Source organism: Oncorhynchus mykiss, chromosome 23 (genome assembly GCF_013265735.2).
Source record: "Oncorhynchus mykiss isolate Arlee chromosome 23, USDA_OmykA_1.1, whole genome shotgun sequence".
In the NCBI taxonomy this organism is placed as follows: domain Eukaryota; kingdom Metazoa; phylum Chordata; class Actinopteri; order Salmoniformes; family Salmonidae; genus Oncorhynchus; species Oncorhynchus mykiss.
The window spans coordinates 54,411,974-54,428,728 of NC_048587.1; the positions used below are offsets into that span (position 1 = coordinate 54,411,974).

At 42.9% G+C, this 16,755-nt stretch overlaps 1 protein-coding gene across 2 annotated transcripts in view; it reads right to left on the reverse strand.

Moving 5' to 3' along the window:
• LOC110502980 (pecanex-like protein 2) overlaps positions 1-11,973 on the reverse strand; it is a 44,530-nt gene extending 32,557 nt beyond the window's left edge. Inside the window, exons 1-13 of one of the 2 annotated variants that reach the window (XM_036960805.1) lie at positions 11,572-11,973; positions 8,368-8,570; positions 8,101-8,218; positions 7,121-7,157; positions 5,606-6,745; positions 3,921-4,050; positions 3,646-3,788; positions 3,378-3,456; positions 3,119-3,254; positions 768-910; positions 519-672; positions 179-211; positions 1-41 (exon numbers count right to left, since the gene is read on the reverse strand). The exon at positions 1-41 is cut by the window's left edge and continues 131 nt beyond it. In XM_036960805.1, the coding sequence (XP_036816700.1) occupies positions 1-41; positions 179-211; positions 519-672; positions 768-910; positions 3,119-3,254; positions 3,378-3,456; positions 3,646-3,788; positions 3,921-4,050; positions 5,606-6,745; positions 7,121-7,157; positions 8,101-8,218; positions 8,368-8,570; positions 11,572-11,724 (2,510 nt within the window). In that variant the 5' untranslated portion in view covers positions 11,725-11,973. Of the gene's footprint in view, positions 42-178; positions 212-518; positions 673-767; positions 911-3,118; positions 3,255-3,377; positions 3,457-3,645; positions 3,807-3,920; positions 4,051-5,605; positions 6,746-7,120; positions 7,158-8,100; positions 8,219-8,367; positions 8,571-11,571 lie in introns of both variants that reach the window. The other variant, XM_021581339.2, reaches the window with a different exon arrangement.
• Positions 11,974-16,755: the final 4,782 nt, after the last annotated feature.

Consider the following 16,755-nt stretch of genomic DNA (forward strand, 5'->3'; position numbering starts at 1 on the left):
AAATAAGCTGCCCGGCTGTAGACAACAATCTGATTGTGTCCCTGGAAAACATCAAGAGGGGACAGAAATGAAACAGAGAAACCTCGAACCGTCTACTTGGAAAAAACGTGGATACTAAACAACCAGAGAAAATGTATCTTCACACTTTTAGAACACAGTATGTTCCACTTAGACTCACATGTGTTGGCGAGGCTGCATCAGGTTGCACACTCTGTAATACAAACAATTTGTTTCAAGCGTTATTAATGTGACTAACTGATACAGTCGATGACTGACAGAGAAATGTTTCCATCAGTAATGTGTCAGATAGGAAGTACTTAGCTAAAGTGAAATGGGTGGGGCAGTGAAATGGGTGGGGCAGTGAAATGGGCAGGGCAGTGAAAGTATGTGGTAGGGCAGTGACAGTGGCATGGTCTTATCACACCCTATCACTGATCTGAATTCTGTCAACACAGATAAGCAATGATTACAGTTGATTAGGCCTTATCCCTTGTTACAAAAATAGATACCTTCTTTACCTTTAACAACGAGTACTGGCAGCTAGCGATGACCACGCAGAACTGGAAAACCCAGATGTCTTTGAAGCAGCCGTGGTTGAGCAGGATAAACCCCAAGAAGGCCACCAGGAAGGCCAGGAACACAGCCACTATATTCTCCACCACATCCTGGTTCCTAAGGGCAACAATCTAAGTAAAGTCTCCGTCAACAAGTTGACCAATCGCTGAGAGACGGAAAAGGAAAGATAGAATAGGGGCCTTTTCTCTTACCTGTCCAATAGCGCCAACAAGGTCAGCCGGTCATACAAGATGTTCACCCACTTCCCAGGAAAAAGCTTAAGCTTGTAGTACAGCTTAGGAGAGGGCTTTTCCTGTGTGGAGGTCTCTGACGACTCACCGATCGAGTCCTCCTCCTGTCAGAGGTGCAATTCAGGTTGCAGTGTAAAATCTCAATAACACTTTAATCTTTAGTCATAAGGGTTACATAACATTGACATAATAGATGAAACTGTCATGACTGTTTGTTTCAGCTTATGACAACTGACTACACACTGTCAAGGCACAGATAATGTTTAGATCAGTTCTCATACAGCTACAACATTTCAGTAATAATCATCAGTGCATTTCACCCAATGTATTTCCTGTCTATCAATCAACTTTCAGCAATGTGCAGCTGGCATTATATCCCTTAACGGCCAACCGATAACTCAAACGCGTGTGCATGTTCTGTGAACCATATTCTGTGAATTAGCTGCTGAGAGGGACGGTGAGCTACAGTGCCTTGCGAAAGTATTCGGCCCCCTTGAACTTTGCGACCTTTTGCCACATTTCAGGCTTCAAACATAAAGATATAAAACTATTTTTTTGTGAAGAATCAACAACAAGTGGGACACAATCATGAAGTGGAACGACATTTATTGGATATTTCAAACTTTTTTAACAAATCAAAAACTGAAATATTGGGCGTGCAAAATTATTCAGCCCCCTTAAGTTAATACTTTGTAGCGCCACCTTTTGCTGCGATTACAGCTGTAAGTCGCTTGGGGTATGTCTCTATCAGTTTTGCACATCGAGAGACTGAATTTGTTTCCCATTCCTCCTTGCAAAACAGCTCGAGCTCAGTGAGGTTGGATGGAGAGCATTTGTGAACAGCAGTTTTCAGTTCTTTCCACAGATTCTCGATTGGATTCTGCCACCACCATGTTTGACAGTGGGGATGGTGTGTTCAGCTGTGTTGCTTTTACGCCAAACATAACATTTTGCATTGTTGCCAAAAAGTTAAATTTTGGTTTCATCTGATCAGAGCACCTTCTTCCACATGTTTGGTGTGTCTCCCAGGTGGCTTGTGGCAAACTTTAAACAACACTTTTTATGGATATCTTTAAGAAATGGCTTTCTTCTTGCCACTCTTCCATAAAGGCCAGATTTGTGCAATATACGACTGACTGTTGTCCTATGGACAGAGTCTCCCACCTCAGCTGTAGATCTCTGCAGTTCATCCAGAGTGATCATGGGCCTCTTGGCTGCATCTCTGATCAGTCTTCTCCTTGTATGAGCTGAAAGTTTAGAGGGACGGCCAGGTCTTGGTAGATTTGCAGTGGTCTGATACTCCTTCCATTTCAATATTATCGCTTGCACAGTGCTCCTTGGGATGTTTAAAGCTTGGGAAATCTTTTTGTATCCAAATCCGGCTTTAAACTTCTTCACAACAGTATCTCGGACCTGCCTGGTGCGTTCCTTGTTCTTCAGGATGCTCTCTGCGCTTTTAACGGACCTCTGAGACTATCACAGTGCAGGTGCATTTATACGGAGACTTGATTACACACAGGTGGATTGTATTTATCATCATTAGTCATTTAGGTCAACATTGGATCATTCAGAGATCCTCACTGAACTTCTGGAGAGAGTTTGCTGCACTGAAAGTAAAGGGGCTGAATAATTTTGCACGCCCAATTTTTCAGTTTTTGATTTGTTAAAAAAGTTTGAAATATCGAATAAATGTTGTTCCACTTCATGATTGTGTCCCACTTGTTGTTGATTCTTCACAAAAAAATACAGTTTTATATCTTTATGTTTGAAGCCTGAAATGTGGCAAAAGGTCGCAAAGTTCAAGGGGGCCGAATACTTTCGCAAGGCACTGTATGTGATGTCTGAGCCAGGCAGACAGATCCTGTTCTGCTCACAGAATCACTATAGTGTAGGATACCCCAACTGGTGGCACGCAGGTTTCAAGCAATTTGAAATGATTATGTTTTAGTCAAATATTATATCTGTTTGGGCTTCTTGCGGTCAATTTGCAGTCTACAAATGATTTGTAATTATGTTCTGGCCTGCTGACCATCTGCTCAAGAAACAATCAGCCCGTGGCTGAATCCCTGCTATTGTGTGATGAATGGCCAGCACTCTGATTTGCAGTGCTGAGTCAGACCACTGCTTGGCCTTGGCTGTCTGCACCCACTGTCTGGGACGAATAGTGGTTTATGGGGGGAGTGGGGAGGAGAGGGGAGGGGGGGGTGAAGGGGTGGAGGATGGGTAACATCACTTGGAAGATTGTGTAAGGGGGAAGGGAAGGAGGAATGGGTGGAGGGGAAGAAGGGAGGGGGAGAAAGGGGTGTGGTCACCTGAAAGATTTCGGGGTGCGTTCTCCGAGGCCGGAGCCTGTGTGCAGGGATGATGCGGCGCTGGAAGGGGAAGTCTGTGTGTGGGCCCGCCAGGTCGTCCTGGTACTCCGAGTTGGAGGAAGTGGACAGGAGATCACTGGGTACACGACAAGGACGACATATAAAGGCAAAAAAAGTTTTAAAATACTAAAATGTCAAATATGGATAGAACACAACAATAACTTTATACAAATATTACATATCAAATAAAAATGTGCACCACATGTTGCCTGTGATAAGTTCAGCTCCCAGGGGTAGGTTTAGCGCTCTCTCAGCATACAGCTTACGAGGTCTGTCTCCTTGAATAGAGAACAGACAGATCTTCAAGTTTTAAAACCCTTACCTGATGTGACATAAGTCATATACACTATGTTATACAATAGCTGGGCAATAATAGCACAGACAATTCACTACTACATTATCCAGGGTTTGTAACGAGTTTGTAGTCTTCAGAGAATTTACGTCACACCACAACATTTTGCACTTACTGTGGACTGTATGGAAAGTATAGGCGTCCTCCTTGTTAGTGGCCTCTGGTCTGCATATGACCTGGAGCATGGAGCTCTCTGACTGAGATGTTTGGGAGGGCAGGGAGTCGTAGTCTGGCTCTTTATCCTGGTCTGTCTGGGGACTGAGAGTAGAGGACAAACTGTACAACGATCAAAAAATGTATTCATTTACAATAAAGATCAGATTAAAGAACAAAAGAAAGTCAATTGTGATGATGGCCTTTTATATCTAAGAGACATTTGAAAAGGTTTACCTGTCTGGAGACACAATGGGGATCCGTATTTCAGGGATGGTGTGGAGGGTTTCTGTTGTGGCCAGAGTATTGGGAGGGATTGGACGCTCTTGCTGGCTCTCTGTCTCTGAGTTAGCGTCAGTGACGTCCTCTGAAAAAACAACTTCCCTTTTCAATTTTACCAGTAAAGAATGATTAAAACACAACAGAGACAATAACTTCTCTCCTAAAAATGTTATTTACATTTTAGCAGACACTTATCAAGAGCCACTTACAGAAAAAACAGAAATAGCTTATTCACATAAGTATTCAGACCCTTTGCTATGAGACTCGAAATTGGGCTCAGGTGCATCCTGTTTCCATTGATCATCCTTGAGATGTTTCTACAACTTGATTGGAGTAAACCTGTGGCAAATTTGATTAATTAGACATGATTTGGAAAGGACACAACTGTCTATATAAGGTCCCACAGTTGACAGTGCATGTCAGAGGAAAAACCTAGCCATGAGGTTGAAGGAATTGTCCGTAGAGCTCCAAGACAGGATTGTGTCGAGGCACAGATCTGGGGAGGGGTACTAAAAAATGTCTGCAGCATTGAAGGTCCCCAAGAACATAGTGGTCCCCAAGAACATAATTCTTAAATGAAATAAGTTTGGAACTACCAAGACTCTTCCTAGAGCTGGCTGTCCGCCAAACTGAGCAATCAGAGGATATGGGCCTTGGTCAGGGAGGTACCAAGAACTCGAAGGTCACTCTGACAGAGCTCCAGAGTTCCTCTGTGGAGATGGGAGAACCTTCCAGAAGGACAACCATCTCTGCATCACTCCACCAAGCAGGCCTTTATGGTAGAGTGGACAGATGGAAGCCACTCCTCGGTTTGGCACCGCTCATCACCTGACCAATACCATCCCTACGGTTAAGCATGGTGATGGCAGCATCATGCTGTGGGGATGTTTTTTAGCGGCAGGGACTGGTCGATTAGTCAGGATCGAGGGAAAGATTAACGGAGGAAAGTACAAAGAGATCCTTGATGAAAACATGCTCCAGAGTGCTCAGGACCTCAGACTGGGGCGAAGGTTCACCTTTCAACAGGACAAAGACCTTAATCACACAGTCAAGACAAAGCAGGAGTGGCTTCCGGACAAGTCTCTGAATGTCCTTGAGTTGCCCAGCCATAGTCCGGACTTGAACCCAATCGAACATCTCTGGAGAGACCTGAAAATAGCTGTGCAGTGACACTCCCCATCGAACCTGACAGAGCTTGAGAGGATCTGCAGAGAAGAATAGGAGAAACTCCCCAAATACAGGTGTGCCAAGCTTGTAGCGTCATACCCAAGAAGACTTGAGGCTATAATCGGTGCCAAAGGTGCTACAACAAAGTACTGAGTAAAGGATCTGTGTGAACCAGACTTGTGGAGGTCTAAAATATTTTTTCTGAGGTCTTGGCTGATTTCTGTATTTTTTATTTTTAATACATTTGCAAAAGTGTCTAAAAACCTGTTTTTACTTTGTCATAATGGGGTATAGTGTGTAGATTGATGAGGGTAAAAAAAACGATGTAATCAATTTTAGAATAAGGCTGTAACCTAACAAAATGTGTAAAAAGTCAAGGGGTCTGAATACTTCAGAATGCGCTGTATATGGAGAACCCTCCGTGAAGATACATTTCAGGAAAGACAAGAAACTATGCATATGGCTAAACTCACCTTCCTTCTCGGCTCTGTCCCCCTCCTCTGTCGCCTCCTCTGGTGGGTTTCCACTGGCTCCCCTGGTGCTGTTAATGGACTCCAGCAGTGAAACAAACTCCACAAAGTTGGTCTCATTGGGGATCTGACCCTCCTTGGCCTCCAGGTCTGACTTAGACGAGGTCATGGTAGTCTGTCTGTTCTGTGATCTGTCCGCAATGAGGACTGCATCCTTCCCACTGTCCATGCTCAGGCCTCGCACGTGTGTCCTGCCCCCCGGGCCGTACTTCCTGAACGTAGATGGGATTCGCAGGAAGCCATCTGCATCCACATTGAGGTCTGGAGGGTCGTTCTCATCAGGGTGGGAGTGGATGTCGATGCCAGAGGAGCTGTTGTCGGGTGTGGTCGACAGGGGGGTGGGGTGTTCCAGGTCTGCCTTGTTGTATCCTAAGTCCCGGCAGTCCAGAGCGGCAGAGTCAGAGCTCATCAACTCTTTGGTAATCTGGCCATCTGGGCTTGGAGTCTGCAGCTGAGCAGGGTCAACCTTAGATAACAGTTCCCCTTCATTCTCTGCACCACTCTGTTCATCATCCTCAGGCGAGTCAAAGGTGATAACAGGAATTTTGTTGAGGCAGTTGCCAGCAGCCCCTCCATGGTGGCCGATGACCATCTGTGCCTGGGCAGACTCCAGGATGCTCTGTTTGACCGACTCCTCCAGCTCCGCAGCCGTCTGGGCATCACAGCTCATTGTGATGATGATCTTGAATGTGTCGTTCTCGTCCAGGCGGTCTGATGGGCCAGAGTTGTCAACCAAGACAACAGCTATCTCGTCCGAGCAGTATGTCTCCTCTGGCTGGTCATGCTGAGGAGGAGGTGGGAGGGGGTCATCATGCTCCTGAATGACCTCTAGAGAGTTGTTGTTGGGGTCCTGTTGGGCCTGTTTCTCTAGTTCCTTCTGCTCTCTTCTTTCTTCATCACTCCCCTTGGAGGAGGGCAATCCTTCATCAGCAATCTCCCTATGAGCCACATGCTTCTGCTCCCCCAGCAGGAGAGGGGTGGCCTGGTCAGGGTTGGGTCTAGACAGGTCCTTTGGGGAGAATTCCTCCTCAGGCTGCAGTCTCTCTGTGGGTTGTTTCTCCTCAGGGATACTGTCACTCTGGGCTGCAACAGATATACTAACGTTACAAAGAGCATATTGACAGGAATTTAGACTCATAAATACAAAAAAATTACATCTCAGTCGTTATAATTTCTGCTCTAACTAACAATAAAGGATATTGATCTTCGCAGCAACACTTTGCAAAACCAACATGAGACAACATTTACTGGAAGCTGATGGCATGCTTATCTGAGCATATTTGAATTTGAATAATGTGCTAGACTAGCATAAAGAGTGCTAATCAATGTATCACTACATCCATACAATGCATTCCAGGAAGAACATTTCATTCTCACAGTGAGATTTGAGAATAGAAAATCAATTTCCTGTTGTAGGGGGAATCAGACCAGTTTTAAAAACATATGAGAGTACAGTACCTTCAGTATTCTTTAAGTTTTCTGATTTTGGACACTCCTGTAAGGGCAAGAGATATGGATGATGGTGGAAATAAAAAGGGGGAAATGGTGCTCATTAAACCAAAAATGTATATTCCATAATATATACTGAACACCAATATAAACACAACATGAAACAATTTCAATGATTTTACATTTCATATAACGAAATCAGTCAATTGAAGTACATTCATTAGGCCCTAATCTATGGATTTGACATTACTGGGCAGGGGTGCAGCCATGGGTCGGCCACCCACTTGGGAGCCAGGCCTACCTACTAGGGAGCCAGGCCCAGCAAATCAGAATGAGATTTTCCCCACGAAAGGGCTTTATTACAGACAGCAATAATCCCCAGGTGACTGGTCTCAGATGAGTCCGCTGGTGAAGAAGCAGGATGTGGAGGTCCTGGGCTGGTGTGGGTACATGTGGTCTGCAGTTGTGAGCCTGGTTGGACATACTGCCAAATTCTCTAAAATGACGCTTATGGTAGAGGAATGAACATTCAATTATCTGGAAACAGCTCTGGTGTACATTCCAGCAGTCAGAATGCCAATTGTACGCTCCTTCAAAACTTGAGAAATCTGTGACATTGTGTTGTGTGACAAAACTGCACATTTTAGAGTATTGTCCCCAGCACAAGGTGCACCTGTGTAATGATAATTTGTATTGTACCCAGCACAAGGAGCACCTGTGTAATGATCATGTTGTTTAATCAGCTTCTTGATATGCTACAGCCATCAGGTGGATGGATTATCATGGCAAAGGAGAAATGCTCACTAACAGGGATATTTGACAGAAATTTGCTTTTTGTGCGAATGGAACATTTCTGGGATCTTTTATTTCAGCTCATGAAACATTTATTTCAGCTCATGGACTAACACTTTACATGTTGCATTTATATTTTAGTTCAGTATAAGAAGTGGTAGAATGTAGCTCAAGAGTAGTTAAAATGGTACACTAACCACTCCAATCAACCCAGGGTCCGTCTCTGTCTGTTTTACTGTAACCTGGATGACTGGATTCGGCCTGTTTCTGGTCAACATTGTCATGGCAACACTGTCAGGAACAGTGCTGCTTTTCCTATTTGGAAAGATGTAGAGAGTATGTGGTCATCTGTGGTAGTTCCTTTATCAAAGGATGACATGTTTTTCAAGACAAAAGCACTACTTCAAACTATATATACTTCAGAATATATTGGTTATACATTTTGTTTTATTAAACATGCTCACCTTAATTTAGATGGAAGACATGAATCTGAGGTGTTGCTTTTATTCTCTGCACCTTGGATGACATCAGAGAGACTGCTTGGGGTCACAACGTCGCCTTCATCAAACATCACATGGAGGCGATAGTTGACCATCTTTATGGTGATGAAGAAAATGGTGACTGAGGTGCAGTATATACTAAGTGCCATGGTGGTGGGCGGAAGAGCCTGAGGAAAAAACACACCAACTCCCTCAATATCTCAAAACACCGATCTTGACCAAAACTTTATAATTATTCAAAAATACTTCTTATTCTTCTTCATCACATTGGGCAGAGTGCATCCCACCCTTTCCTCAATAATATGTCAAGAAGTCTGAAACATTCCCCTTCATCTTGGGTGAAGACTTAACACCAGAGGAGCTATCTGAGGCTGTAATGTAATGTACATTTGAAGTCACATAGGTTCAAGGTTAACATACACCTTAGCCAAATACATTTAAACTAAGTTTTCACAATTCCTGACATTTAATCCTAGTAAAAATGCCTTGTTTTAGGTCAGTTAGGATCACCACTTTATTTTAAGAATGTGAAAATGTCAGAACAACAGTAGAGAAGGATTTATTTCAGTTTTTATTTCTTTCAACACATTCCCAGTGGGTCAGAAGTTTACATACACTCAATTAGTATTTGGTATGCTGCCACCCCGTGCTTCATGGTTGGGATGGTGTTCTTCGGCTTGCAAGCATCCCCCTTTTTCCTCCAAACATAATGATGGTCATTATGGCCAAACAGTTCTATTTTTGTTTCATCAGACCAGAGGACATTTCTCCAAAAAGTACGATCTTTGTCCCCATGTGCAGTTGCAAACCGTAAGCTGGCTTTTTTTATGGCGGTTTTGGAGCAGTGGCTTCTTCCTTGCTGAGCGGCCTTTCAGGTTATGTCGATATAGGACTCATTTTACTGTGGATATAGATACTTTTGCACCTGTTTCCTCCAGCATCTTCACAAGGTCCTTTGCTGTTGTCCTGGGATTGATTTGTGCTTTTCGCACCAAAGCACGTTCATCTCTAGGAGACAGAACGCGTCTCCTTCCTGAGCGGTATGACAGCTGCGTGGTTCCATGGTGTTTATACTTGCGTACTATTGTTTGTACAGATGAACGTGATACCTTCAGCTATTTGGAAATTGCTCCCAAGGATGAACCAGACTTGTGGAGGTCTACATTTTTTTTCTGAGGTCTTGGCTGATTTCTTTTGATTTTTATTTATTTTTTATTTCACCTTTATTTAACCAGGTAGGCTAGTTGAGAACAAGTTCTCATTTACAAATGCGACCTGGCCAAGATAAAGCAAAGCAGTGCGACACAAACAATACAGAGTTACACATGGAATAAACAAGCGTACAGTCAATAACACAATAGAAAAAATAAAACTCTATATACAGTGTGTGCAAATGGCGTGAGGTGGTAAGGCAATAAATAGGCCATAGTAGCGAAGTAATTACAATTTAGCAAATTAACCATGGAGTGATAAATATGCAGATGATGATGTGCAAGTAGAAATACTGGTGTGCAAATGAGCAGAAAAGTAAATAAAACAATATGGGGATGAGGTAGGTAGATATGATGGGCTATTTACAGATGGGCTATGTACAGCTGCAGCGATCGGGTAGCTGCTCATATAGCGGATGTTTAAAGTTAGTGAGGGAAATATAAGTCTCCAGCTTCAACGATTTTTGCAATTCGTTCCAGTCATTGGCAGCAGAGAACTGGAAGGAAAGGCGGCCAAAGCAGGTGTTGGCTTTTGGGATGACCAGAGAGATATACCTGCTGGAGCGCGTGCTACGGGTGGGTGTTGTTAACGTGACCAGTGAGCTGAGATAAGGTGGAGCTTTACCTAGCAAAGAGTTATGGATGACCTGGAGCCAGTGGGTCTGGTGACGAATATGTAGCGAGGGCCAGCCGACGAGAGCATGCAGGTCGAGGTGGTGGGTGATGTATGGGGTTTTGGTGCCAAAACGGATGGCACTGTGATAGACTGCATCCAGTTTGAAGAGTAGAGTGTTGGAGGCTATTTTGTAGATGACATTGCCAGAGATTTTCCCATGATGTCAAGCAAAGTGGCACTGAGTTTGAAGGTAGGCCTTGAAATACATCCACAGGTCACCTCCAATTGACTCAAATCATGTCAATTAGCCTATCAGAAGCTTATAAAGCCATGACAACATTTTCTGGAATTTTCCAAGCTGTTTAAAGGCACAGTCAACTTATTCCACCAACCTAAGTGTATGTAAACTTCCGACTTCAACTGTATGTAACATTATGCTCAAACAGCCAAGGGCGATACTGAAAAATTATTTCCTATGGATGATCTGATTGAGAAGTCAATGCTCCACCCATATAATGTGGTCCTTTGGCTCTTCAGCTACATCTGCTTGAAAATGGTTAATGTGGGACAATATTACTCCATTACATAACAATGACAGTACTCCATCACTTTAACATCTGCACAAATAACTAGAAGGCTTTTGGTTTTCAGAACAGTTCATATGTTGTTGGACCTTTTTATATAAAATGAATTCTAAATAAACTATGAAACAAGCTTTGTGGGTTTTTTACTAATTGAAACCACTCATGTATTTAAGCAGACAAGAGGTACTATTCTGAAACACAGTAGGTCTGATAAGTGTATAGCATTCCTGCAAGATAATAGATGCAATTCCATTACGTTGGCAATAAAGGGACACATTAAAGAGCCCACATCTGGTGCTCGAAATAATTGTATAGGCTATCTTGACTCAATTAAGCCAAACCGAAACAGCATTCATGACCTAGGCCTACTAGACACTAATTTGCTCAAATGCGAATGAATGCCTGAAGTAGGCTTACTATCACATCCAAAAGGGATAGACGGTTTAGCTGTGCTGCGGCTCGTCTTTATGAACGCTGTGTTACAATGCCTGGAATTCTCTGCTTTTTCATCGCCGTGGAAGACCTACGTCCCAAATGCGACAATTCAATTTTCTGTCAATACAATTAATTAATAAATAAGCGGAAAAGATTCAGTGCTGAAGATAAAAAATATCGCTCTAAATAAAAAATGAGACTGGAATGTTTCTCCAAGAGAACCGTGTTTGTTAACTAAAAGGGCTCTTAGTGATGCGGCGGCGCACTAAAACCTTATAGCCTAGATTACACAAGATCTGGGCCTTCGATTTAATTTACTCACCAAATGTAGTAACAGTGGCAACATCAGAAGGAACATCCACAAATAGAGGTGACAGGAGTTATTGAATTTGTTCTGGTCCGGGTCATGGTACCATCCTCCGGTCAATGATGCCCAAACCCCTTGACGCAAAGTCTGTACCAGTTGCGAGCCCATCCTCCTCAACTGCGATGGATTCTACAAACGATGTACAAATGCATATGTAGCCCATTTATTACGCCTCTACCATGTTGAAATTCTAGGTCTGTGGGTTCTATCAAACTATCATTCGCGATTTGCTCGCCGCATCATTCCATCCGAATGTCAGGTCTCACATGGTGGACGGCTGTCTCGTGGGTCCAAGATGCGTAGATCCTGAGAGAGCACGAGCAGTTGTACAGCGCTGCATCACTAACCCATGCAGTTTGTGAGCTGATCCTGAATCGAATTGAATCTGCTTTATGGTTATTGACGGAATTTCCCATTTAAAATTGACTGTAAATCAACATGAAATGTTTTTCACTTCTTTGGGACGAACATTATATAAACACTATTGATTATATTTTTAAAGTACTATCCTGATGATTGAATATAAAGCATAAATAGTCCATGAATAATTCGTGGAACGTGTCAATGACAGTAGCCTTGCAGTGAAGCATATCAAAATTAACGCATGAGTTCTTATAATAATAAGAATAACAATAATAATAGGCTTACATAACGTATATAATATACAGTACTGGTCAAAATCTTGGACACACCTACTCATTCAAGGGTTTTTCTTTATTTTTACTATTTTCTACAATGTAGAATAATAGTGAGACATCAAAACTATGAAATAACACATATGGAATCATGTAGTAACCAAAAAAGTGATAAACTAATCCAAATATATGATATATTTGAGATTCTTCAAAGTAGCCACCCTTTGCCTTGATGACAGCTTTGCACGCTCTTGGCCTTCTCTCAACCAGCTTCATGAGGTAGTCACCTGGAATGCATTTCAATTAACAGGTGTGCCTACTTAAAAGTCAATTTGTGGAATTTATTTCCTTCTTAATGTATTTGAACCAATCAGTGTGGTACACAGAAGATAGCCCTATTTGGTAAAATACCAAGTCCATATTATGGCAAGAACAGGAAAGGAAGACCCAGAGTTACCTCTGCTGCAGAGGATAAGTTCATTAGAGTTAACTGCACCTCGTCTTGTAGTACAACAATAAATGTTTCGCAGAGTTCAAGTAACGGACACATCTCAACATCAACTGTTCAGAGGAGACCGCATGAATCAGGCCTTCATGGTCGAATTGCTGTATAGAAATTACTACTAAAGGACACCAATAATAAGAAGAGACTTGCTTGGGCCAAGAAACACGAGCAATGGACATTAGACCGGTGGAAAGTATTGAGAATGGTGTGGGGGTGTTTTGCTGGTGACACAGTCTCTGATTTATTTAGAATTGAAGGCACTTTAACAAGAATGGCTACCACAGCACTATGCAGCAATACGCCATTCCCATCTGGTTAGCACTTAGTGGGCCTATCATTTGTTTTTCAACAGAACAATGACCAAAATCAAACCTCCAGGCTGTGTAAGGGCTATTTGACTGAGGAAAGTGATGGAGTGCTGCATCAGATGACTTGGCCTCACCCGACCTCAACCCAATTGAGGTGGATTGGGATGAGTTGGACCGCAGAGTGAAGGAAAATCAGCTAACAAGTGCTCAGCACTTGTGGGAACTCCTTCAAGACAGTTGTAAAAGCATTTCAGCTGACTACCTCATGAAGCTGGTTGAGAGAATGCCAAGAGTGTGCAAAGCCTTCATCAAGGCAAAGGGTGGCTTCTTTGAAGAATCTAAAATCTAAAATATATTTTAATTTGTTAATCACTTGTTTGGTTATTACATGATTCCAAATGTGTTATTTCATAGTTTTGATGTCTCACTATTATTCTACAATGTAGAAAATAGTAAAAATAAAGAAAAACCCTTGAATGAGTAGGTGTCTCCAAACCTTTGACTGGTAATGTATATACAAAGTAAAATAATAAAATAAAATGTTATTTGTCACATGCGCTGAATATAACAGGGGTAGACTTTACCATTAAATGCTTACTTACAAGCCCTTAACCAACAATGCAGTTCAAGAAATAGAGTGAAGAAAATATTTACTAAATATCCTAAAGTAAAAATAAAATAAAAAGTAAGATAATAAAATAACAATACCAAGGCTAGATACAGGGGGGTACAGGTACCGAGTCAATGTGGTACAGGTCCAGGTTAGTCCAGGTAATATGTACATGTAGGTAGGGGTAAAGTGACTATGCATAGATAATAAACAGTGAGTAGCAGCAGTGTAAAAATGAAGGGAGAGGGGGTGTCAATGTAAATAGTCCATTTGATTAATTGTTCAGCAGTCTTGTGGCTTGGGGATAGAAGCTGTTAAGGAGCTATCACGACTTCTACCGAAGTCGAAGCCTATCCTTGTTCGGGCGGTGCTCGGCGGTCGACGTCACCGGTCTTCTAGCCATCATTGATCCATTTTTTATTTTCCATTGGTTTTGTCTTGTCTTCCTACACACCTGGTTTCAATCCCATTCATTACCTGTTGTGTATTTAACCCTCTGTTCCCCCTCATGTCTTTGTCAGAGATTGTTTGTATTTCAGTGTTGTGTTGGTTTTTGTATTGGTGCGCGACGGGTCCTCGTACCCACTTTATTTATTGTTACATTTAGTGTTTGGAGTATGTTTCTTTTATTTGTTATTAAATACTCCATTTCACTCAGTTTGATTCTAACGGCGCCTGACTTCCCTGCACCCTATACACACGACTATGACAGGAGCCTTTTGGACCTTGACGGTACCGCTTGCTGTGCGGTAGCCGAGAGAACAGTCTATGACTTGGGTGACTGGAGTCTTTGACAAGTCACCCAAATCCCATGAGATATGCCTACAATATATAATTGTACGTATGCCGTTTTGAAGCCATTTGTAGGTATGAATGTCTGGGTTCAACTCCAGGTACAGTATGTCAAATAAAATTCTATTTGTCACGTGCTTCATAAACAACAGTTGTAGACTAGTGAAATGCTTACTTATGGGTCCTTTTCCAATAATGCATTTTTATTTTATTTTGTACTTTTACCACTTTTTTTTCTCTCCAATTGGTAGTTAGAGTCTTGTCCCATCGCTGCAACTCCCCTATGGACTTGGGAAAGGCGAAGGTTGAGAACCAATCATCCTTCGAAACACGACCGCAATGCTTCTTGACACACTGCTCACTTAACCCAGAAGCCAGCCGCACCAATGTGTCGGAGGAAACACCTTCCAGTTGGCAACCGAAATCAGCTTGCAGGCACCCGACCAGCCACAAGGAGTTCGCTAGAGCGCGATGGGACAAGGAAATTTCGCCCCCTTATGTGTCTCTGGAAACGGCCGGTTGTGACACAGCCTGGGATCAAACCCGGGTCTGTAGTGACGTCTTTAAGCACTGCGATGCAGTGTCTTGGACCACTGCGTCACTCGGGAGGCCCCCAACAATGCATGGTTAAGATAAAGATATAAAATAGAAATGTGCACGAGGAATAAATACACAGTGAATAATTAATAATTGAGGTAGCTATGTACATATGGGTAAAGGTAAAATGGCTAGGCAACTGGATAGATAATAGAGAGTAGCAGTAGCATATGTAATGAGTGGGAATGTGTCTGTGAGTGTGTGCGTGTGCGTGTGCGAGAGTAGGGCGTCAGTATGCATGTCTGCACATGCTATGCACGTGTGGGCATATGTAGTGTATGTGTATGTTGGGGTGTCAGTGTAACTATGTGTGAGTGTGTGGGTAGAGTCCAGTGTGTGTTAATAGAGGCAGTACAAGAGAGAGAGCGCAAAAAAGGTCAATGCAGGTAGTCCGGGTATCCATTTGCTTAGCTATTTAGCAGTCTTGTTTAGTAGTCTCATGGCTTGGGGGTAGAATCTGTTCAGGGTCCGGTTGGTTCCAGACTTGGTGCACTGGTAATGCTTGCTGTGCAGTAGTGGAGAAAACAGTCTATGGCTAGGGTGGCTGGAGTCTTTGACAATTTGGGCCTTCCTCTGACATCGCCTGGTGTAGAGGTCTTGGATGGCAGGGAGCTTGGCCCCAGTGATGGGGAGGCAGGGTAGCCTAGTGGTTAGAGCGTTGGACTAGTAAAGGTTGCAAGTTCTTATCCCCGAGCTGACAAGGTACAAATCTGTCTTCTGCCCCTGAACAGGCAGTTAACCCACTGTTCCTAGGCCATCATTGAAAATAAGAATTTGTTCTTAACTGACTTGCCTCATTAAATAAAGGTAAAATAAAAATGTACTGGGCCGTACTCACCACCCTCTGTGGCGCCTTGTGGATAGGTGCCTTGCAGTTGCCGTACCAAGCGGTGATGCAGCCAGTCAAGATGCTCTCAATGGTGCAGCTATAGAACTTCTAGAATATCTGAGGGCCCATGCCAAATCTTTTCGGGAAAGAGGAACTGACGTGCCCTCTTCACAACTGTGTGGGTGTATAGAGTATGCGGACCATGTTAATTCCTTAGTGATGTTGATACCGAGGAACTTGAAGCTCTCAATCTGCTCCACTACAGCCCCATCGATGTGGATGGGGACGTGCTCTCCCCGCCATTTCCTGTTGTCAACGATCAGGTCCTTTGTTTTGCTGATGTTGAGGGAGAGGTTGTCCTGGCACCACACTGCCTCATCGCCGTCGGTGATCAGTCCTACCAGCGCCGTGTTGTCAGCAAATGTGTGCCACAGGCCTGTGCTAGCTTTCTGAGCTAAAGCCTAGCTCTTGGCCCTATTTATAACTGGTCATTTTTGGTGGTTATAAAACACTAATATATAACTACTTGACATTCAATGGATTTTTTTACAAGGCTATTAGAACCAACTAAGCTATTTTAGGCCTTAGCCATATTCTTTAAAACCCACAAAAAAAACTTCTTACTGGGCCTAAAAAAGTACATGCAATTGTTGAAAAATACGGTCTAAAAGGGTTAATAAATAGGCCTAGACAGTTAATTACTGGCCTAAATTATAGGCCAATTAATGTAGGCTAGTTTATGAATCATTAATAAACAGTTATTACTCGTTGGTTTATGATGAGATTGTCGTGTTGGTGCTTGACAAATAATGAGTTTACGCACGGCTGCACAGTAATTCATTATTAGCCTACTATTGCTATCA